Raw genomic sequence first — 25,167 nt, 5'->3', positions numbered from 1 at the left:
ATGCTTAGTCCTTTCCTCTAATTACTTTGTGCTTAATTTTCAAAGATCTTTCATTCCTCCTACTGCATCTGATTCATGTTTTCCTTGTTTCAGTATAGAAGAGAAAGGGAAAGTATGGTATGGAATTTCAGCTATTAGAATGCACCAAGATTCGGTCTCTCTTCCTTTGAGCACCATATCAGCACTTGGCTCATGTTCTCTTTGAGAGCTAGGCCAGAACCTGGGTTCTATGGGCTCCCATCACTTCCTCTTAGATCTGAGCCATATGTCTGCTTGCCTGTACATACATTGGAGGCACTGCCTATATAGAAACTCTAATTAACCAAAACATAATGGTTTGATCCTGAGATCTCATTAAAGTGATCATATGATACAAAATATCACCTTAATTTGTTCCACATGCTAATAGAATGAATAGCAGAGCTGGTGCAGACACAATCTTAAGGCTTATTGTAGATTTTTGTCGTTTCATAAAAAGCTTTAAACGGCTCTGTTCAAGGGTAAATTAAAAGATACATCTGAGCAGTTTAACAGCATCTCAGAGTTCCATTTAAATCTCAGGAGTAAACAAGTGTTTGGCAAATGAGGGAGAATTTTTACTTAAACAGAGTTAAAATAAGAACTGAAGAACCTTTACTGCCTCTCTAAGCTTCTGAGTGAAGTGCCATGAAATTAGGTATGTACTGCATTCTTTCTTCCATGTATTATCATTATTTATTTTCATTGTGGTGGTGCCTACAATGAACTGGGTGCTGTGTGCATATGTAGGAAGATACTAGTCATGCCACCCATCATGATTTTATTGTGAGTCTCACCATATTTGGTATTTTTCTTAAAGCCCCAACTCCTGGAGGCAAGAGACCATAAGAGAATCTCCGCTTTCTAGCTTTCTGTTATTATGTAGCTTTCTAGCTATTCATTGCATTTAGAGCTCTTAGCTGCGGCGAAAAGTTTAAAAACATGATGTGAGTGTACCTTAAAGAAGGCAAATAAAAAGAACACTTTTTTAAAAATCTCATGATCTTTAAGACATGACTTTTTGGGAGGTCTGACTCATGATTTTTGACTGCTTGGGGTTGGCAATATTGTCTCTGTCCCCAAAAGAGGTCACAATCTAAGGAGTGTTAATACTCACAAGGACAAGCCAAATCCGGGATGAAGACGAGTAGAATCTACAGCCATAGAAATACTTCCCCTGCAAAAAATAAATGCTACCATTTGCTAATTTGACCCATGCAATGCAGACTAACTAGACTGCACATCAATTTCATTGAACCTATAATAATTTGGGTTAGAAGGGACCTCTAGTGGCTCCTCTAGTTCATCACCCTGTATTATAGAAAGCTGACTTTCCTTACTGGATTGGGTGACAGTTCTTAATTCCTGTTCTCACAGGGTACAGACCCATGCTAGTTGCTTTAAACCTATTTGCTGCTACTGTAGCAAGGTTCTAGCATGTTTTCCCTAAACAGTATGAACGTATAAAGATTTTTAGTTTCTGAGAACTGTGCAATCTTAATATTGCTGAATATTTATGCCCTGTCTCCACCGCCCTTGCAGCTGAGTTTAATAACCATGCTTAAATAAAGTTGCAACTACCCTATGTTTCCAGTGGATGCAAGGCACCTAATCTGCCTAGGTACTTTTGAAAATCCCAATAGTCTCCTATCTGTATCTTTAGGCACCTAAATATCGTTGAAAATCTGACTCCATATGTCTATCCTAGACTTTTCCCTTAAAACTTCCTACTATTGATAGCACTAGTACAGCTTCACTAGTCGTAGGAAAATGGGAGAACTATATTAAACATCTTGCTGGTATTTTAACCACAAAGTCATCTAACTCTGCTCACACATACAAAAATAAAATAATAAAAATAATCTTGTAGATGGAGCAAGATAAGGTCACTGGTGTGCAGCATGATATATTTAACACTCCAGTAGAATATAGACTTTTCTGTCAAGTAACTTGCATGACAGAGGGTGGCATGGGTTGCTGTAATAGAATCATATGACCAGCAAATGTTTAGTATTTTAATTACTTTAATGACCTCACACTGCACCTTTGCTTATAATATATATAATGACTGTACTTTGTTTTCCTTAGCAACTTTCATCCAATTATCTCAAAGCCGTTTACAAACATTAACTAGGATTGCAGTGTGCCAAAGGAAGATATATATAGGGATTATCCATTCCACCATGGGAATTCAGCTATCTTTGGGGTGGAACACAGCAATACAAAGGAACAACACACATAAGTTTAGTACAGGAAGTGGAAAAAAAATACTATATGCAATTGAAAGTGCAAGTGGAATTTAGGGAGGAACAATATAATTCCACCAGGTGAAATTTAGTCAGAACACTAGGGTTAGCAGCCTCACTCTTGGGAAAAGAGCCACAGCGTATTTAATAAGCACAAGTGGTTAGCATGTTAACCAGGAGGGAGCTGACTTGCTGACAGCGGAAGGCTTAATGAGGTCCCTGAACGCAGCAGGTGGGAAAGCTCAAGCTGCAGAAATCCCTGAATCTTCCGATTCTTTGCCTTCATTTGGGTCCTTCCTACATTAATCTCCACTGCGTCCCAAAGGAACACTCTCTATGCCACATCAAGACACAGCAGTTTTATAGCCTCTTTTAGGGAGAGGGTTTGAAGTTCACACATTGTCTCTGGAAGACTCCACAGAGAGAGCTCTGTAACAATCTCAGTTTTCAAATGTAAGATTTGATTTTAAAGTACAAGTTGGCAACCCTGACTCAACTATATGGGCAGAGTATGCTGCAAAATATAAGAACAACTAATTGTTTTTACACTATACAGTTTACCTATGCAGCAAAATTCCTACAGCACAGTTGCATCATCATGGCATTCCCATTCTGTACAGTCTGATCGTTTTCTTCACTAGGCAGCTATCAGAGGCCATTATGCTTGGGTTTGTTTTTAGCTTTTGCTTTGTGTTTCAATTTCTAGGAGGAAAAACGAAATAAAACAAACAAATGAAAAACAAACCCCCAAAACGCCTGACTTTACAAAGGCTATTTGGGAAAGATCTGGTAAATCTACTGCAGCCCTCTACTGCCATCTCCTGGAGGCTTTTGTGAGAGCACCACCAGGTATAATAGCCTGTACCAAAGGGTCAATTGACCCACTCTTGGAAAATCACATTGTTTTTGCTGATGCAGACTAACACGGCTACCACTCTGAAACCAGTTAATAGTGAGTTACATTGAAAGGTGAAGTTGCTGCTCGAAAGAACATTGTTTTTAAGGTTCATTTTCCCAATGACTTTGACCTAATTACCACTCATATTAAGAATGGCCACTTGTCTTGTTTTTCTGGGACTGTTCAGTGTCATGTGTCAACAGTGTGACTTTTTTTTTTTATAGTGTAAAGAATGTGTGGCAACTTGTTACTTCACATTGTGGCACAACTTCCACTGGAAATATTCTGGGTTGGTGTTGTGCAATACCATTGCTGAACAAAACCACAACATTGCTTCAGGACACAGATTTTGTGTTGTGGCACGGTGACTTTGTGTCGTGACATCTTTGCATCATAATATTGTCTGTGGATCGCAGCACAATTAATTTGTATTGTGACTTCATAAACTTATATCACAACATTGTGCCTTGACATCATGGTGCAAGAACCTTGCACAACAACAGTGTGACCTTATCTCACAGACCATTATGTTATGTCACTACAGACTGACTTTGCATGGTGTAGTGTTCTTCTCTAACAGAGCAAAAACTTTGCCATAGTACATAGTGGCCTACCGTCACAGGGCAATAACTTTGTACAACAATACTAATGCTGTGATGTGGTAACCCTGCATTCATTAAAAGTCGACGGTGTGCCTGTGACCTGGGGACATTTTGCAGACAGGGTGACCTTGCATCTATGACACACTGATAGTTTATAGTGTCCTGGTGACCTAGTGCTTGCAAGATGATGATGTCCTGTGGTACCACGGCTTTCAGAGTAGCAGCCGAGTTAGTCTGTATTCGCAAAAGGAGGACTTGTGGCACCTTAGAGACTAACAAATTTATTTGAGCATAAGCTTTCGTGAGCTACAGATCACTTGATCAACCCTGCAGCCATAATATGGTGCTGCCTCACGGTGCCCTGGTGACTGTGTGCCTGTGACACGGTGAGAGCCACAGCACTCTCGCGTGTATGGCACGGTGGTGCCTCCTGGCGCCACCGCGAACTCTCTCATGCGACACAGTGACATCTTGTGTTGCCATGAAAGCCGTGCAGCTGTAACATGGTGCTCCCCTGTGGTGACACGGCAACCCCACACTGGTGACAAGGTAACCCCACACCAGTGACACAGTGCTGTCTTTTGGTGCCTATGACAACCAGGTGTCCTTAAGATGATGCTGCCTCATGGTGCCATGGTGTTGCCATGGTGTTGCCACCCTGTGCTGCCATGGCCACCGTGCAGCTGTTAACATACCAGACTGCGCTCAGGATAAAGCTGGGTAGCCGTGTGTGTGTTAACCAATATGGCAGAAACTTAGCCTAGCCACAGGCATGAGGGGGCTCCCACCCTCCCGCTTTTGCTAGGGTCACTGCCCTTCCCTCAGCGAGTGGTTCTATCTGACAGGGAAGAGGGAGGGGGCAGAGGGAGCCTCATTAATTATTCATAAGAGGGGCGGGGCCATGCCATTTGAGGCGTGAGGATTCCACAGTAAATAACCGGGGAGGGTGGTGGTTCTGGGTTGGAGCTCGAAATGAAGGGCCGGAGATGGGTTGTTAATTATTCATCAAGGGGGCGTGTCCGAGCTGGCGGGAGGGTCTGTCTCGAGCCTCTAGCCTCCCCCCGCCCTCTACTTTGGCTTACTGCTGAGGGGCCGGGGAAAAAAAAAAAAAAAAAAAAAAGGCGGGAAACGTGAGGCGATTTAAAAATAGGCAGTTAAAAAACACTAATAAAGCAGCTGAAAAACCATTTAAGTAATTACCACGGGAATAAAATGTTCGATTTCTGTGGTAATTTCCTGCCTCCAAAAATCTACGTTTGCTACTTTCCTGCCCCTCCCCTCCCCTCCCAATGCCCATGAATTAATTCACTTATCAAATTATCTTATCAATTATTGCTAGAATGAAAATATTTTTTATTTCTGTCATAATTCTATGTATTTCTATTCCCCACCTCCACCCCTGTACAAACACATAGTTATTTTCCCCTGAGGAAAACTATTAAAGCCTTCCCCTCAAACCAAATGCGGTAAATTTTAAAAAACATCCTGCATACAATATATACTCTTTCATGAAGTTTGAGAAATTTCAGCTAATTCAATGCAATTTCTTTTTTGTTTAGGGAAAGTCGGTGCCCTTATAAATCCAGACAGCAGGGTCTGAGCTCACCCCACCTTCAGAGGAATTTTCCTAGGGGTGAAGCAGGGTTTAGATCTGTTCTGTATCAACTGGATATAGGTTTATTTGGAGGTATCACACTTTTAAAAAATCTATTATCATTGATGTGTGGCAGGTTTTGGAGTCGGAGTGCACAGAATGGGGGTCAAAATGTGACCCATAGGGTCATATCATATGGCCCGAGGGTTAACTACAGCCCATGGTGTTTGTTAAGTGAGGCCCAAGGTACAAATGCAGCCCAAGGCGTTCTGAAGCGCAGCCCAGTGTTCACACCGAGCCAACGAAGTCATGAAATGCAGCATACAGGCTTGTGGTGACCGACAGTGCAGCCAAAAGGCCAAACGTGACCCATGGTTTCATACAGTGCACCTGAAGGGGCAAACACAACTTGTGTGATAACAAGCAGATGTTAGCATCCCTTCCCTGAAACTGCAGCATGAATCAAAGCACATACACTTTGGGGTGAAGTCAAAAAAGCAATGCCTTGTAGCAGGAAGGCACAAATAAGAGCAAATGTTAGGATTATCAAGGGCATTTATTTTTTAATTGGTAATATTATGTATGTTTATGTTAATTTAGATGGCTTTGGGACTGATTCTCATTTACAGTAAGGCCTTTTTACACCACTTTAACAGTGAGAAGCTTCCTTAAAGTAGGAGCAAATCATACTGCATTTCATCCACTTTAAGGCACTGCCAATCTGGTGTAACGAGGCCTTAGTGTAAATGAGAATCAGGTCTCTTTAATGGCAAATTAGGTGCAGCCCATGGATTGCTGGCATCCTGCCTCTTCAGTCCTCTGTGTCACAAAGCTTGGTCACCCCTACTTCAGAAGTTCTCATGATTTTAAGTGTGTGCAAAGGGAAATGGAAAGAGAATTCCTATTTATGTTCTTGGTGATTCATTTATTTATTTGTGAAATGCCTAGGGAGGAAAAAAGACAAAGTCCTGAAGCTGCTATTTGAGGTAAATAGCTGTTAGTATTATATACTTAGCAAAGTGATAATGCAAACCGCAGAAAAATTTAAATGATTAGGAAAAAGGTGTATTCACTGGATGAAAATATATGGACTGTATATAGACAGAAAACAGTATAGAAGGAACGTTGACTGTTGATAGTTTTTGCCCTATAAATAAATCATTATATACAGAATAAATAAGAGAAAATCACTGTTATTAATTATTATAATGAATTTGATTTTATATGCTTAACATTTACATTTCCCTCTTCCAGTCTTGAGTAGCAGTTCTCCAGACAGGGGGGATCCACACAGAGGTTGTTGAGGGCTGCACAAAATTGCTAAGTGAAATCAATCTTGTCATGTTTTCACTGAGCTCCTTGAGAAACATGAAATACATTGAGAGTCAAAAATGAAAGTCAAAAGGGAGCTTTGAGTAAAGGGCTCTAAAATGTGGCCCATAATGTAAAACTTCTGTCACATGCTCAGTTTTTATTTAAATTGGCCTGATTCTGCTCCTAATGAAAACAATGGGAGTTCTACCATTGACTTTAATGGGAACAGTGTTGAGTGCTTTTGAAAATCCCACCCATCATGTTTAAGTGGCTGCTTCTGTACATAATATTTCTACAGGCTCTGAATGAGATTTTCAAAAGCACTTAATAGTGCTCTAAACTTCTTTTAACTTAAGTTAGACCATTGCTGACTGCTTTCAAACAAATAAACAAAAAACACCCTCAGATTGTAACTCTATTTCTAAGGTATGAATCAGCAAAATGTATTGAATTTAGTCAGCTTTGAAAGAGTTTAGTGGTGAAGAGAGTTATATTTTCCTTTTACTAAAACAGGCCTTTAACTGTCTTTATGTACAAGGTAAGTCTTTCTATTGACCCACACGTGCAGTTGTCTGTAAAAAACACCCACTGACTTTAAATGTGGATGTCTATGCCTTTCAAAGGTGTCATTACATACATCTATGATGTTACTTAAATGAATATTTTTGTTGTTTTTACAAGTATCAAATTAATTTTCTCTCCCTTGTTGCTTAAGCAGTCTAAAATTGCATATAACACTGTAATTTTAAAAGTCATTAAATTTGCTCACAAGCCATGTGAAAAGTTAAACTATGGGTTTCTTCAGCTAGCATGAATTATTTCATAACTAATTTAAAGATGCCTGTTATAAAGTGTAATTCCCTTTCATGAACAATTGAAAAATGAATTGAAACACTGTCCTGGGCACAGAGGAGAAAATACTATTCATCCAAACATGTTTGTAATGCTTTAATTAAATGGTCCATAATGTTTTGAGTTCATTCAATATACAAAAGTCTTCCATTGGGAGTGTGATAATTCATTATGTTATGTAAAATGGTTCAGTGAATACGTGTTAGAGAAATGTGGCTTGTTTACTTGATGTTTTCAAATTGTTTTTTGCTTAGGTTAAGTAAATGTAACCTATCGATGACCTAAGGTGCATCAGTACATTTTCAACCCTTCAATCAATGAGTATAATTCCCAGTGATTGTAACTGGTATATTGCATTGAGGGGAGAAAGGAGACCACTTGAATTGTTACCACTGTTGCTAACACTTACAATTTTATTCCAAGTCTTGCAACATTTGGCGATTATCTGAAAGCCCCAGTTGCTGGAATCAAGAGATTGCATGAGAATCTTAGCTTTAATTTTAAAAAAGATGTTATTAGCCCTCATGGTTACAGAAAAAAGCTTGAAAATGTGAAGCATGTCCCCCTTAAATGCTCAGAAACCAGAAGGCAAATATAAGAACACAATGTTTATTATTTTTTAAAAAAACATTCTCATAATTTTATAGCCAATCTTATGAGTTTTGGGGGGCTTGTCTCATGATTTCTGAAATCTTGAAGATGGCAATACTGTGCCACATTACAATATTTGCACATGCTGTGCTGTGATCTTTGTCATTATCAGGAATTAAGCTATACCTAAGTTTAAATACTGCAGGGAAAGTGATAACTTAATGCTTGCTTACTTTACTTTTATTCTTAATTTTTACTGCCATGTACTAGAATACATACAAGTAGAGCACCTCAGATAGACAAGAAACATACAAATCCTTTGAATGGCCTCCTTAATTTTTAATGTTCTGTTACATGGTTAAAGTAACATGGAAGGGTAAAGTATTAGAAGGATATTGACTTATTTATAATAGCTCCTTAATATATTTTATGGCATTTCATATACCTCCTACACTTTTATTTTTTCTCTTAATTATCTTTCAAACCTCCTGAGGCCCTCCCCGTCCCAATACTGGTCACTCCTATCCCCACCCCCCTCTCCACTTATAACCTCTAATCGGGATATTTTCTTCCCCCAGACACTGAATTAGAAAGCAAAAATAACTTCCCATACACACACAACACGTATACATTCTCTCTTTTTGTGATATATGGAAAAAAAGAGTGGTTATACTGGAAAGAAAAGAAATATAGAACAGGAAACTATGAATATGGATTTTGGAGTGTATTGATGTCATTTTGTTTCATTTAAAGTAAAATTGTACCTTCCTACCCATGTGGTAAGACTTTCATATTCCATTACTGTATCACTCATGAGTTATTTCATTTTATCTCCCTCATGGGTTTAATTTCCTTCCCTATATGCCTTCTGCGTTTTCTCTGCAGGAAAAATTTATGGGACTAGTAGAAGTATGACATCCACTGTAAGTACCAGCTTCACCTTGATTCCCAACCAGAAATACAGGCGCAGTAGCCGTCGCTCCAAACCATTCTGCAACACTGTGGACACAGATTCCGAGTCACTATCAACTCTCGGGAATTTCCAAGCACTGCCATTGGAGATCTTTCAAATGGTCTTGAAATATCTCTCAGGTGAGGAACTGAGAGAAATGATGTCACTGTCCATAAATGAAAATGATCACATGCAAAAATCCCATTTAGTAAAATGCCAAGTTTGAGGCATATGGGCCTTGCTCAATAATGTTTCACCTTACTACAAATTGAAGGGATTTTCACTAGGTTTGTTCATTTTCAGCTTGGGTTCCTGAAGAGCCACATCACCAAAAAAAAAAAAAAAAAATAAGGAATGATAGTACTCAGGGAGCCCTTTGAAGTGTTCTTCTGCCCACCATATATAAAGATCACAATTTAACAGATATATGCAAAATCCTGACTAACCATAATTTGTTGGTAAAGGAATCAACAGTAATGACATTTGTCTCTTACTTGTTTCTGAAGTCTCTTGGCCTGCTTGTTCTGAGATGTATAGTAAAGTTATTCGCAAAAAGAAAAGGAGTACTTGTGGCACCTTAGAGACTAACCAATTTATTTGAGCATAAGCTTTCGTGAGCTACAGCTCACTTCATCGGACACGAAAGCTTATGCTCAAATAAATTGGTTAGTCTCTAAGGTGCCACAAATACTCCTTTTTCTTTTTGCGAATACAGACTAACACGGCTGTTACTCTGAAATCTGTCAGTAAAGTTATTGACTACTAAGCAGTAGTGTTTTTGCAATAAAGGTTTACAGGTATACTGGGTTTTGCTTTTTCAGTGAAGGATATCAGCATGCTAAGCATGGTGTCGAAAGCCATCAGCAACCGCCTTATTAATTACATCTCAACCTCATCAGGAAACAGAAGGCTTTTACTGCAAGATTTTCATAACCTTGAGATATCTGGCATGAGAGAAGGATCCTGTGTATTAGAACACTACAGATCTCTAGGTGACCTTTTATAATAAGAATGGTAACAATTAGAGAACTAAAATAGAATAAAGGTCTTCTACTGTGATATTTAGTGAGTCATAGCAGTTTAAAATGGTGAAAATGTTTTCTGAAGTATATAGGTGTTTGTGACCCTCATTGAGGCTGAAATTCATCCCTGTGCAAAGGACCAACAACAAGGCACATACACACTTAAGTCTCAATTAAGCTTTACGTATTGGGTGTATTTCATCATGAAAAGAATTCTTTCAACATCTCTTAATATAATTTTATTAATAATAATACATATATAAGTATAGACAAAAATAGCATATGTTTTGCTTCTTCCTTATTTAATTTTTAAAGAATATAAAAGGGCAAGGTGAGTGTGTATCTCATGGGAATGATGATGAAATACAAAGAGAGAATTTCCCCTCTATAACAATGCTCAAATCCCACCTAATTCTGAAATGATCAAGAATCATTACCATCAAAGGCCGGACAGTCTATGGGAAGTGAATTGGTAATCTAATTCCAGTTCCTAGATGGGAAATAAACTTATCACAAAAAGCACCATGACAACTGCCACTGATTAACATTCTCCTTGGCAGCCTTATATCAGAGCTCAAAGACTGAATTGGGCATGATGAGTAAACTTTCCTTTCACCCTTAGGTCAGGGCTGAGATACAATGCGAGAATCCTGCTGTTGCTGCTCAGGCTGTACTCTTTCTTTCACCTGCGCAACTATATCCGGGCACCGCAAAAAATAAATATAGGCCAAAATACTGTGACTAGTGAGTAGCATTGCATATTAAAAATCATTATTTTCTTTTTAACTTTTGCACTAACTTACTACTGAATCTTGGCAGCCAAATTCCCCTTAATCTCCTTCCCCTTCAGTCAAAAGCAATGCAGTCTTTCTTCTCTTATGCCACTTGGACTGTATCATTTCTCTCCCTCCCCCCATTCACTGTAATCCTTTCTCTAAAAAGAGAAACAAATGAAATTGCAATTTGAACAATATTGATATAAGCCTCTTTAACTGATAAGGTCTCATAATTGAATTGATCCGGACAGCAAAACAAAATTATGTCAAGGTTATATTCAGGAGCTAACTTTAAATCAAGAGATTCCCAAGTTAAAGCAACAATGTCAAAGTTAATTAGGCCAAACATGAAGTCCCTTCAAATGTACATGGATTGTTTACAATATCTTATTGATAACTTCAGTGTTTATTTGTTTTAGTTTTAAAATAAAACCTGATTAAATATTTTGCCAAAAAATAGTCAGCAGTTTTGTACATTGTAATAACAAACGTATTAGAAAAGGCAACTGTTGTTTAACTACTACTGTATGAACTCATCATTATAAGCACAGTCGTTAAAACACGACATACTTAGATATTTGCACTGATTTTCATATTTTATCATCTACTAAATGTAAGGGCTCAATCCTGCTCCCATTAAAGTCAATGGCAAAATTCACATGTACTTCAATAGGAGCAAGACTGGGCTTTAAGGATAAAATTCGCTTCTGTGTAGAGCGCCAGCACAAGGCTTATACACTGCATTAATCTCATTTAAACCCACAAAGTGAAATCCTGGCTATGTTAAAGTCCATGGCAAAAACTCCCATTGGCTTCAATGGGACCAGGATTTTTCACCCTCCAGGCTTGAATTGGACTTGAGTAATACATGATTTTTGTGCTGCCCCTGTGCACAGGTGTGAATTTCACCATATGAAAGCAGGCCCAAACCTTTGCACTGGTAATAAAAAAGTTATCCCCAGGTTGACAACTGTACTCGTGTTTGCAGATATATTGTGTCAGACATTCATCTACTCTTTAGGGGTCTGATCACAAACGTATTGAAGTCAATGGATAGTTGATTCTTTGGAGTTTTGGATCAGATACCAGACTGATAAAGAAAATTATGTCTGCCATTTAAGAATGTTAACAACATACTTCCAGATTGGGATAATAGTCCATTCAAAATCACAGGAAGTGTATAAAACACTTTTTGACATCAGAGAAATCACATGTTCCCCAGGAGATGGGCAACGTAGAAAACATTTGCGTACCCTCCTGTAGATTTCTTGCATTATTAACAAACAAGATATATGTGTTGGTCTACCAGATGTTTTTGAGGAGAAAGATTTTTAACCCATTTGCTTTCCATTGGCTTAGAAAAATTGTTGCTTAACAACCAGCTGTTCTGCACTATAATGTATTCTAGCCCTTTGTATCCTAAGCTCTTCTAGCTTTGAATCTCATGTAGGGGAAAAAAAAATTCTACCACCTACCTTTTTTTTATATTAACACAGTTCAGAATAGCTTTTCTGTTTGACAATGTGGTTGGCTTAAAAGATTTTGGATGCTCAGCTTTCAATGATGTAAATAGAAAACAAGTGCATCTTCAAATTGAAATATTTTTAACAGCTGTAATTCAAAAACCAATATAATAATTTTTCAGGGCTCCAGCTGTGACTCACATGGAATTTAAAACAACTTAGTAAACAAATTATGTCATGAGAGCCTTTCACACTCCCCATAAGGCTTTCTGACATAAAAGGCATTTCTACTACAGAGGCTAGCATACCCTTTTACAATGCACAGCTCACCATAGGTGCTGGAACTAAGGGTGTGGGGGGTTCTGCAGCACCTCCTGGCTTGAAGTGGTTTCTATTATATACAGGGCTTATAGTTTTTGGCTCAAAGGCTCTCAGAACCACACACACACACCCCGCCCACTATAAAAGTTGTTCCAGCACCCCTGCAGCTCACTGTAATGTACCACCTTCTTTTCTTGCAGAAATAGTATGGTATTGTATTACTTGTGCAGTGTATGCTTCAACTAGTCCAATTATTTTCATCATTTGAATGATTATGTATGTATGTGTTTCTATTCACAGGTTTGTTGCTTAAAAGGTGCACGCTACTGCTGCCCACAAAAGACAGGCTAAAGTACATACACAAGATACTCTCAGAAGTAAGCTCATAATCATTGCTCTGTACTGAATACTTCTAGAATCTTGTTTTGAACTATCACTTGCACCTATATTAATGTTTCAATAAAACAATGTTAATGTAATGATTTAAATTAATTCATTTATTTATTGACACATCGGTAATGCTCATCAGTGTAATATCATGAATTTACTAACTTGGAATCAGTCCCTTGTTGGTTAAAAATATTCCTTGGCTATTTAGGCTGATATTTCAAATCTTTTGTACCTGAAATTAGGTCCCTAAGTCCATATTTAGGCATTTAAATAAGTGATCTGATTTTTTCAGAGATGCTGATCCCCCTAAAGCTTTAGACTGTAGTCCATGTGAGCTGTGGGTGTTCAGAACTACGTTTAACTTTAGGCACCCACCGTTTGAAAAATACGGCTTAGGTGTAGGATTTTCAAAAATATCTAAAGGAGTTAGTTGCCCAACTCCTGTTGAAAGTCAGTGAGTTAGGCACCTAATTCCTTCTCATGATTTTAAAACCCCACTCTTAGTGAGTATAATCTTCTATATAAGTATGATTTTTATGTTTAATTTTTAAAACAGGTCACCCAGTGCAAATAATATTTGCCACTTTGTAATAGAATGAGCATAGGTTGAAATTCAGCCCCGTGAAGAGATCCGATAGAAGGTCTATATTCCACTTAAATTCTGCTTAGAGGGAAAAGTAGTGCATAATGCCTCGGACAGGTCCTCTGCACAGGGTAAATTTTAACCATAATTAATTCAAAACATTGTTACCAAACTATATTAGTTTCTGGAGGAGGAAATTATTATGCATAGCAACAGACATTATTAATAAAATATCACATCTGTCTGAAGACTCTAAGGTGGTCTGAGTGAAAGTTCCCAGAGGACCAATGGCCACATCATAAAAAACATCCCTAATTGGCAACTTTGTTGGGTGTCTCAGCGGAGATGCAAGGGGTTGAGTGAAAATAGTGTAGAGAAAGCCCCTTGGGTCAGTATTGTGGTAGATTAGCCGCGTGGGAAAGCTTCAAGCACAGAAGTGAGTTTATTGCCAATTAGGCTACATTGATTAAATGAGGCAACAATGTTTTGTCTTTGCAGGTTTCCTGTTTTAAACTCAGTGGTTGCCCAAGCCCGTTGCATTGCTTGGGATTACAATGCTATGGAGTGTTTTTACAGGTATAGTGTATTTTTCAGAGAAGAAGGCAGGTATCATTAATCTAAAAGAAACCAAAGTTTGCCTTTTTAAAAATCTATCAATGCTGAAATACTCAGTCTTTTAAAAAGAGTGCCAAGAAACATGATCATCATCCAACTTAGTTATACTTTGAGAAGCAGTGAGCTGAAACTGCTTTGCAAGACATTTCAAAGTTTAACATGGCTTTCAGGTCCTAAACAATGCATTTATTCAGTACCACAGTTCTTTCTGGCTCTTAAAATAGTTAACTTAACTCCAAAAAATTTATCAGTCTGGATCTTATTATTAGCCTGTCTGGATTTTAATTTAAATTAGCAGTTTATTACCAAAGAAGATTACATAGGGGGCCATTTCACCACATTACACTACATCGAATTCACAACACCCTAAACAGGGATTCTCTGATTTAAAGGCAACTGGCCCAAGGTCTGTAATTAAATGGAGGACTTGTTCTAGCATTTGGGATGCAAAGAAAGCAATGACAAATCTGTTAGTTCAGCAATCAACACTGTATTTACTATAATGACTACCAAGATTGCAAACATGCTGTAAGGGACTGAGGATAGGACTTCCTTCCCCAATTAGTGTTAAAGTATTTCATTATCAGATGGATAGGATCACCATTATGGGTTGCTGTAGTTGAGAGCTGCTTTGTCTAATCACCTGAAAAAAGCTTGTATTCTTTGTTGAAGTACAAGTATTTTCTGAACATTTTAAATGAAGCTAAATTGTGTTTTAGAAGAACTTACATGTTCAGACACTCTCTGAAAATATACCATATTGAAGTAGCTTAGTAATAACAAAGATATTCAGAAATGTGTGGCTGTCTGTTTTATTCCCTGCCACGGCTAACTATTATAGATAATTATTTGCACCAGGATATTTATGCTCTTAGCAACTGTCTCCTGCTTATTCACATCCAAGGTTCACAAATTGCACCTTTTGGCCAAAGAGAGAGCCCCAAATGCAGTTCAGAATTGTGAGCTACACGAGGACCCAGAAACCCCTTTGGTACAAGTTAGAGCAGCCCACAGGTCAACTGAAGCTGATTATGGCTTTCCCACAGCCCCAAAGGCCTGCTATGAAAGCTTTGCACTCTAGGCACCCCCCTTCTGCTCATTTCCTGACCCCATTGGGGATGGGGGCTCTATGGGTTTGTGTGTGGTGTGTAGGGCTGCTTATGTCAGACTTATGCTGACCTTGCAATGAGGGAATTCCTCAGGGGCCATTTCACCCTGTTTATGTCACTGGAGTTCCATGAAGGGGCAGCAGTAGGGGCAGAACCTTCCTCCTCCTCTTTTTTGTGGAATTGTCAAGATTTGCTGCTCTGAGAATGTCTATGATATAATGACGACTGATATCCGTTACATCTGTAGAAATCTAGAGAAAGTCCATTGATCTGTGAGATTAGTGTCTAGCCCAGTGTTTCTAAACTGCTGTCATCTGTTTTGTTTTTTGGGGTTTTTTGAACCACTATGTTACTGCCCAGAGTGTCATAAAGCCGTGTCTGAGGGCCTTACAAAACAAAGGAGCTCCTATGTACATCTTTGCTTTTCCTTTTAGACTTAGCAAATTCCTGTCACACACACTTTTTGCATACATGATTATTTTCTGGTTTCAGTGTCACATAGATATGGCCCTAGGTTTTTTTTTTAATAATAATATTTTGCACTTTGCAAGAAGTTCATTTTGAAAGACGAGGATGAAGATGAAAATAATACAAAACAGTTGTTCAGATGCACCAGTCTCCACTATGCAAATGTGTCCTCTCCATAAATACAGAAAAATTGATTGTACATATATGATTATAATAACAAGCATTGTGATTGAATTCTATTTATCTGTCTTTCATTTGGTGTCATCAGACCTTGACAGCAGGCTGGGATGAGCTAGAATGCCATCGTGTTTTTAACTTCCTCTGTGAGCTGAGCAATCTACCCCGCAAAGTACAGACAGTTGTGAGCAGCAAACCAGGTGAATACCTGGAACAAAAAAGTCCTGGAAAATACAAATGATGATAATAAAAGAAGCTGTCATGGCAGCTGTATCATCCTTTTGCTGTGAGTTCCGGAAATGGATTCAGATTATTACAGAGGAGATACACCCCAGACTCAAGGACGGTTTGTGCCACATGATCCCTGCAGTACCTGATCCTTTCTTGATCCATATGTATGATGCTTTAGCTGCGGAAATGCCAGAAAATGAGTGCTCTCAAGCTGGTAGCATGCTTGCATATAGCTGAAGGAAATCGGCACTATTAACTGAATTTAGTTGTTTTCTGATGAAAACAAGCAATTGACTTTTATCTTTGACATGTTCTGTGTGGTGAAGTGTATCTCTTTGAGAGGCAATTGATTTTGTTGGATCTTATCATTTCATTATCAAATGTATGTATAATTTACATGCAGTGGGCCTAATTCTCCACTGCATTATACCAACACCAGTACAATCAATGGAGTCACACAAGCATAAAACTGATGTGTTGCAGTAGAAAATCAGGACCAATATTTTATACATCTCCTGAAGCATCGCTCTAAAACCAAATGTAGCCCCTCCAGAAATCCTCCGGCACAGTACTCAGTATTTCACTGGAAATGTTCACACGTGGCCTCCTGCATAAGTAGTAGTAGAAGGCAAGCGTGCAGTAAACTGCTTCTATTTACTCCTTTTGGCACCATATAATAGAATCACAGGCAGAAAGAACCACAGCAAAAGTCAAAAATAGCAGCGTGCTCCTGAAACAGAGCATGAGAAGTGGCAGAAAAAACATCGGGCAGGCAGGTAGAATTAGTGGGTCACACAATCACAAACATGAAGGTCGCTATCTTAAAACAAAAAAACTTCAAATCCAGACTCCAGCGAGAAACTGCTGAATTGGAATTCATTTGCAAATTGGATACTATTAATTTAGGCTTAAATAGAGACTGGGAGTGGCTAAGTCATTATGCAAGGTAGCCTATTTCCTCTTGTTTTTTCCTCCCCCCCCCCCCCCCCAGATGTTCTGGTTTAACTTGGATTTAAACTTGGAGAGTGGTCAGTTTGGATGAGCTATTACCAGCAGGAGAGTGAGTTTGTGTGTGTATGGGGGTGGGGGGGATGTGAGAACCTGGATTTGTGCTGGAAATGGCCCACCTTAATTATCATGCACATTGTAGGGAGAATGGTCACTTTGGATGAGCTATTACCAGCAGGACAGTGAGTTTGTGTGTGTGGTTTTTGGGAGGGGGGTGAGGGGGTGAGAGAACCTGGATTTGTGCAGGAAATGGCCCAACTTGATTATCATGCACATTGTGTAAAGAGTTGTCACTTTGGATGGGCTATCACCAGCAGGAGAGTGAATTTGTGTGTGGGGGGGTGGAGGGTGAGAAAACCTGGATTTGTGCTGGAAATGGCCCAACCTGATGATCACTTTAGATAAGCTATTACCAGCAGGACAGTGGGGTGGGAGGAGGTATTGTTTCATATTCTCTGTGTATATATAAAGTCTGCTGCAGTTTCCACAGTATGCATCTGATGAAGTGAGCTGTAGCTCACGAAAGCTCATGCTCAAATAAATTGGTTAGTCTCTAAGGTGCCACAAGTACTCCTTTTCTTGAAGCAGTGCAGTGTGTCTACTAGACTAGAGCAGTCATGATCATTCTAGCTCAGAATTTCAGGACCTTGTGATCTCAGTTACTCCAGTTTGACACTAACTCAGTGGGAATTATGCATCTAGAATATGTTAAAAATCCCACTAGGCACCTATCTACATCTGTAAGAGCCTAAACACCTTTAAAAATCTAGCCCTATGTGCCCCTATAACCTAAAAACCTTTCTCCTTCTCTCTCCCCATCTTTATAAACTTGTTGAAATCACCAAAGTGCAATGCCTGATGGATTTATAATATACAAATTCTCTTGTCCTAGGAAGTGCCCGAAAGCTGGAATTACGAATAAGGTTATTCTGTCGCAGTGTCCTGCTAAATCATTGGATTCATCGAAGTGATTCTGCATTTTGGCTCACTCGTATCTTAAAACCATGGCCAATGGTTAATCAAGCCCGGCTGTTGTACATCATTTTTGGGCCAGTCTCCTCTCTAAATGGTGAGTAAATTTAACATGCTAGACCAGAATTTCTCCTTTAGAAAACATGCTGTCTCACAACCTGTGTAAATAAATGGGCGTTCAGGGGACCAATGTAAGTGTTGTATGGGATGGATTCCCCCTCAGTCAAGAGGTAGGGCTATATATTTGGGATGTCTGTGTCGACACTACTATAGACCATAAGTCACAGTAGGAGCGACAAACTCTTTTGCCCATTGTTGTGAGCTTTTGGGCCAAAGCGCATACACAAGTTGTGAACTCATTATTCCTTCCTCTGGCCCACCCCACAACAGCTCTTCTGTGTTCCTATGGAGAGAGTGGCCATGGAACTTTTCAGTAGTGTGCAGAGAACTGTGGGGTGTGCTGTGTAGTTTCTCTGCTATCTAGCTCCATGTATGGCAGAAATGCAGTGGTACACTTTGTTATGGGCCTTCCCACAGGCCAGGAAGATTTCACGCAGGGGGAAAAGCACCTGTGTTTATTGCATTCACTTTAGAAGGGAACTTTTACCTCTATGCAGACTCATCATTCCTAATAAACTTACTCTTTTTCAAGATTTGACCACACCCAGTTCATATTAATTTTGGCAGAACATAAGATTCCAGGTAATTACTTGGAGGCACTACTGAGAATGCTTAACAATGGTGCTGATTACTCCTAATTTACACCAGTGTGAGAGGGGAATCCAGCCAATTAACCTCAGTGATGTCACACAGAACATCTTAGCCATTTCCCAATACTTCTTTGTTTTGCTCCAGCTGTAGCTACCTTATGGTACTCTGACTTTACTTACCAGTGTATGGCCATGCACTCCTGTGATGTTACCTACAGGTTTGATTTTTCACAAGTTCTGAGCACACACAAATCCTACTGAAATCAAAGGGAGCAGCACCATCTCTGGAAACCAGGCCCTTTATAAATAATGAAGTATAACGTTTAGAACAATTGACCCCTTACCTGTTTAACATGGAGCTTTTTAAAGTTATTGTTTATATTACAGTTCAAATGAAGACATTACAGAGTGTTTTCCCTCTCTATTTGCCTACACTTGTGGTGTGAAGGTAGCCTTAGCACTAAACCACAAGCATGTGTATTGCCCTCTGAAATCACATCTTCTTTTTCTCACTTAAATATTTATTCTGTGTTTCCTTAAAGCACCCAGTGATTCTGATCTACACTGTCCCTTCTGCCACAAGTGAGATGAAATAAAAAGCACTTGTACAAATAGGGACTTATGCTTTTGCCTGAATCACCTTTTCTTTTTCCAAGCCATGCTTTGAAGCCCCAGTATAGGTCTTCCTTGTTTAGCAAACTACATTGTCACTTAGGAGTGATTGTGATTAATGTTACCCAGGACATGTGGTTTGGCAGAAAATGACAGAAGGACCAACAGATGAGACCAGTTTAAAGGGTCTAGCTGATGCTATTAAACTACTATATGACACAGAAGCTAAAGAGTGGACAGCCGATGATGTTATCAGTCTTGTGGATGAATTGTCAGGTATATTTTTGCCTTTATCATAGACTCCTAGGATTATATGATCGTGTCCTCCAAGACTAAAGAGATATGTGTCAGATAGTAAAAAAAACTGAAGCACATTGGGAATCTGACCCCCTAATCCCTTTCAGTAGCTGTACTATAATGGAAGGTCAATAAAACTGGAGGCTATGCAGTAGTCAGAGATGGAAGAGACCAACGCTGCTTGTAAACCAAAGCCTTTTTTTCCCAAAAGTTAAACATTTTAAGTAATAATATATGAAAAACTTCAAAAATTAGTGTTCTGTTATCATGTTCAAGGGACGCTGTCACACAGTTCTGAACAAAACCTAAATTTTGGACCTAAACAAAGTTTTACAAAACTTAATATTAATAGATATGTTTTCATGATATTTGTAAAATGTTAAGAAAAATCCATTTTTGTTTGACTTTTTAACCATTTTTCCTATACTGTTTGTACCCTGCGCATTCTTATTCTTGGGGTTGAGAACCAGAAAGTGACGTTAAGTAGGAATGAGGAAAACTGTCTAATGTATTTCCATTATCCAAGCTGTCAAATACAAAAATAAACAAAAAAGATAAATAGGAAAAAGTACAATTAGATTTTTTTCAAATCTAATGCATGGTGGTTATTAATAATCCTGATAAAGACAACTTTTGTTATCCCCAGAACTGATCCCATCCCACTTACTTTAATGTTAATGGTAGTTGGATATTACCTGCTTGGTGTGCCATTTATTGACAACCTTTTGGAAAAGAGGTTCCACTTGTAATGAACTTGCTGGCTCTGAGTCTGCAGCCTGGAGAGCTCAGGGAGAGGTACCATGCAGTCCCATGGGCCCCCAGTGCTCCCTGTGGAAAGCTCCAGCTGCAGGCTTTCAGGGCTGTAGCCAGGGAAGGAAAGCACTGGGATGTGCTGAGCCTGGGCCACCAACGCCAGGACAGGACATGACCTGGAAGGTGCAGAGAGAGGTACTGTTCAGCCCCACAGACCTCGAGTGCCCTCTCTCCCATGGAAATTGTTGGCTGCAGGGACTCTGATTGGGGCTTCCCATTGGGCAATGATGCTGGCACCACAGCCCATTACCTCCTGTGTGGGCAGCAGGTTCTCGACCCTGTGGCTGCCCCATGCTATTGTCTCAGGCAACGGCCATCTGCTTATTATTGGGAGCTTTTGGATAATGGAAGCTTTATGCCCGGAACCAATAAGTTGCTAATAACTGGTATCCTCTGTAGTTTCATTTTTAATAGTCTAAGCCTTTATTAGAAATACAGGTGAGGACAAATTTGGCGTTTTTTTTTTTTTTTTTAAATTAAGTCTCTTTAAATACCAAGTATGGTGGCTTTTACTGGGAAGGACGCTGGTCTCTGGAAAGGAATCCATTCCAAAGAATCCATAATTTGCTGGTGGTATATTTTAAGTTTGGTTTGAGTTTGGAGAGATTGTACTATACATTCTATTATCATCAGCCTTAATACAAACAATCCCTATTGGCACCATAGTAACTCCACAGCTCCCAACTGTGCTGCAGGTGTGTTTGAATGGGCTTTCCTCTCAGACATTTTGGATGGCTGTCAAATGCAAAAAGAACAGGAGTATTTGTGGCACCTTAGTACTCCTGTTCTTTTTGCGGATACAGACTAACACAGCTGCTACTCTGAAACCTGTCAAATGCAGTGATTCATAAATTCAAATACTTCCAGAATTTTGTTCAGATCATTTTATTTTAGTTTAATTGTAACCTACATTTTATAACCTTATATTTAACTAAATTTTATTCAGTCTGTTGAATCATAGGTAATGAAAATCCTTTGTATTTTACTATAAAAGTGGTTCCCCGGGAGTGGCTCATGGAGAATAATGCTCGCCTCCTCATCCTGAGTGGGAACAACATCTGCTTCACCTTCATGGCTAGTAAAGCTGTGAATGGGCGGGCTGTTGAGCTGGCCAAGATAGTGGTCTTTCTGGCTTTGGTGAGTAGCACTGAATAGAATGTTTCCTGGCATTTTGCCACTAAGTCTGCAACTCTGCTTTTCCAGCCCTGGGGCCTGATTCTCCTTCCACTTACACTAGTGCAACAGTTCTCAAACTGTGGCTCGGGACCCCAAAGTGGATCGCGACCCTCTTTTAATGGGGTCGCCAGGGCTGGCTTAGACTAGCTGGGGCCAAAGCCCAAGTCCTGGGTGGCAGGTCTCAGATTACAGGCCCCACTCCCTGGGGCTGAAGCCCTTGAGCTTTGGCTTTGCTCCCTCCCACCCGGGGTAGTGGGGCTTGGGTAGGTTCAGGCTTTGGTCCCCCATCATAATTTTTGTTGTCAGAAGTGGGTGATAGTGCAATGAAGTTTGAGAACCCCTGCACTAGTGTAAAGCAAGAGTAACTACATTGAAATCAATGGGCCTGGTTCTCTTTTGCCCTAAGGGACTCCCCCACCACCACCCCCCATACACTGCTTGAAGGTAGCAGCTCTGTTCCTAGGAAAAAATTATTCCAGCATAAGATGGGAATGGAGTTCTCCTACCTTCATAGCACTGACAGAACAGCTCTGCAACAGCACCTTCTCACATAGGCCTTGGAATAGATTCCAGAGTAGGACTGAAATTGACTGTATTATGGGATAGTGCCTTAATTGTCTACTTATGAATTTTAATATTTCAGCTTTTTTTTAACCTTGGCACTATCATGGACACATATTATAATATTTCTTGTATGTTCTAGGTCTGTGAGAAGGACCTGTACTGCATGGATTGGGCAGTAAAAATGATGCAGAAAGTCTGCAAGGTTTTCAGCACTCCAGGTGAAAGGAATAACTTCCTGCAGAGTGTGGAGAATGCATTTGCTCACATGATTATGGACATGCTACAGTCAGTAATGTCTGGTGAGTATCTATGCCTGTCTGCAACAGGTGAGCCCTTTCAATGGGACATGCCCACTAGCCAAGATTCCACAAGAACAGGGGATGGGAACTCCTGTATCATCACAACTCCAGCCAGGCCCCCTTTTTAGCCAGCCAGAGCTACCCTGAAATGGGGTTCATTGGAAAAGATGGGATATTCTTTTTATAATTATAATGCCCTGTTGACTGATTGTTTTGTCATGTGGATTGGGTTATTTTCAGCTGGTTTTGTTAAGGTGTGTGTGTGTTAAGATTATGCTAGGCCACTTAGTGGTATACCATTAGGAGAGAGACTTTTTATAGGAAGAAATAAATATGCAAGTGTTCAGTGATAATATATTCAACCATAGGTGCTCCAAATATGTAACTACATCCAGCGGGTGGGAGTGAGATCTATATACTTACACTAAGAGACTCCTAGTGGTTTAGATAGGGTGACCAGATGTCCTGATTTTATATGGACAGTCCCGATATTTGGGGCTTTTTCTTATATAGCCTCCTATTACCTCCCACCCCATTTCCCGATTTTTCACACTTGCTATATAGTCACCCTAGGTTTAGATGATGAAACTGATTTCATTTTTTTTAAACACATAAATGACAAAAGTTTTATCTCCCTTATTTGATACGTTTAAATCAGAGGTGCACAAACTTTGCCCAAAGGATGCACACACTTTTATCTTGTCAGATGATGAGAAACACCTAATTTGCATAAATTATGACTAATTGCAGATACCCTTTCCTTCTGCAAGATACAGGTTTGATGACACTATGGTCCTGATTCTCAGTTGCTCTGCCCCTCATCTAGGGATGGTAGTATTTTACACTCATTTTGCACTGTTCTGACATAGTAGCATTTTACACTCAGCTCTGCACTCACTCCACATGGGTGTAAAGCAGACATTCTCAACCTTTTTCTTTTTGATGCCCCCACAACAAGCAATAAAAACTCCACTGCGTACCTGTGCCACAACAACTGTTTTCTGTATATAAAAGCCAGGGCCGGCGTTGACGGGTAGCAAGCAAGGCAATTGCCCAAGGCCCTATGCCACAGGGCACTCCACAAAACTAAGTTCCTTAGGCTTCTGCTTCAGCTCTGCGTAGCGGGGCTCAGAGCCCCAGACTTCAGCCCTGCACAGCAGGGCTTAAGCTTTCTGCCCTAGGCCCCAGTGAGTCTACCACTGGTCCTGTTTGGTGGACCCCCTGAAACCTGCTCACAGCCACCCAGAGGGTCCTGGATCCCTAGTTGAGAATCACTGGAAGGATGACACAAAGCATAGGGCAACAAGGACTCAGACTCTAGTACTCCCCGTGTGCAGTGTTCCTTCTTAATCCCAGTAGAAAACTACTTGGAACAAGCTGGAGCATTGCATCTTGGGACCTGGAGCATTGCATCTTGGGACCATCCTTTTGGTCTGTCCTTCCATTCAAAATCAGAGAGGCTGCAGGCCATATTATTAAACTCATTGGGCTGCATTTCCTCCGTAGTTCAAACTTTGTCACCCCTGATATAAACTCAAGACTCTTTATAACTGCAAGCAATAAAGATGAATGGGTTGCTCATTTAGGACAGATTTCTATCTTAAAGCAAGATTGTTCTTGTTCAACCCTGGACAAGCTGGTTATGAGAGTCTGCAATGTTCTTTCACAGCTGTGCCCGCATCAGCCATATCTGATGTCTAATAAATCTAAATGGAAGTTGCTAACTTGGTGTCGTGCTTCCCAGGGGTACCCGAGCTGTGAGGCATCTGGCTACCACCAGCTCTTAGCTTAAGGACATCTTATCTGTGCCTACCATGGGTCAGCTGCTTGACTCCACCAGCCACGGGCAGCACAACTAAGTACTCGCCTCTCAGCCTAAGAAGGCTCTGGTGCCCCTCTACAGGTCGGCAATAGGCATGCCCCAACCCCTGAGCCCTCTGATCATCTTCTTGGAGCATCGAGACCCTGTTTCACCAGACACTCAGTATTCATACATTCACTGCGCCCAAATAAGCAGCACACTCCAACTTATCCATTTCACCTCAGATCACTGCTCCATTTGACACACAGCACTTAAATATGTTCATAGTGAAAACAAGCAGAAGTTTATTTAACAAAGAAAAGAGATTCAAATGATAGCAAGTAGAAGTATTGGACACAAATGGTTACATATATAATGATGACACGAATTTTAGAACATAGACTGGTTTAACAAAATACTCTCATGGTTGATAAAGTATGGCTCTTCAATGCTTTCTAGCCAGGCAGGCTGTGATCCCTTTTTCATAAAACAAGACACATTGCCAGCTTGCCCCCGAGGTAAAGGATCAAGTGTGTTGTTTTGACTCCCCAGATATACAAGTCCCTTCCTTTGTCTTCATTCATAAATGGGATGCCCCCTGATAGTTGTTTTTTCCTGTATACTCCTTTCTTACAGATTTTCTGATCTCTTGTAAATTTTGCAATCTTGATTAGCCAGTGGCTCAGTATGCAA

The 25,167-nt window shown here is 39.9% G+C and overlaps 1 protein-coding gene across 1 annotated transcript in view; it reads left to right on the top strand.

Annotated features, from left to right (window-relative positions):
* FBXO47 (F-box protein 47) overlaps window positions 1-25,167 on the top strand; it is an 84,574-nt gene that overhangs the window by 58,362 nt on the left and 1,045 nt on the right. The window contains exons 13-21 of the mRNA XM_073325834.1: window positions 9,001-9,207; window positions 9,889-10,059; window positions 12,950-13,026; window positions 14,121-14,198; window positions 16,083-16,191; window positions 18,123-18,299; window positions 19,654-19,800; window positions 21,629-21,771; window positions 22,514-22,673. Coding sequence (XP_073181935.1) covers window positions 9,001-9,207; window positions 9,889-10,059; window positions 12,950-13,026; window positions 14,121-14,198; window positions 16,083-16,191; window positions 18,123-18,299; window positions 19,654-19,800; window positions 21,629-21,771; window positions 22,514-22,673 — 1,269 coding nt within the window. The remainder of the gene's footprint in view (window positions 1-9,000; window positions 9,208-9,888; window positions 10,060-12,949; window positions 13,027-14,120; window positions 14,199-16,082; window positions 16,192-18,122; window positions 18,300-19,653; window positions 19,801-21,628; window positions 21,772-22,513; window positions 22,674-25,167) is intronic.

Source organism: Lepidochelys kempii, chromosome 27, assembly GCF_965140265.1.
Source record: "Lepidochelys kempii isolate rLepKem1 chromosome 27, rLepKem1.hap2, whole genome shotgun sequence".
NCBI lineage: Eukaryota > Metazoa > Chordata > Testudines > Cheloniidae > Lepidochelys > Lepidochelys kempii.
Note: the sequence above shows the minus strand (reverse complement) of the source record. Positions and strands in the feature narration are given on the sequence as shown.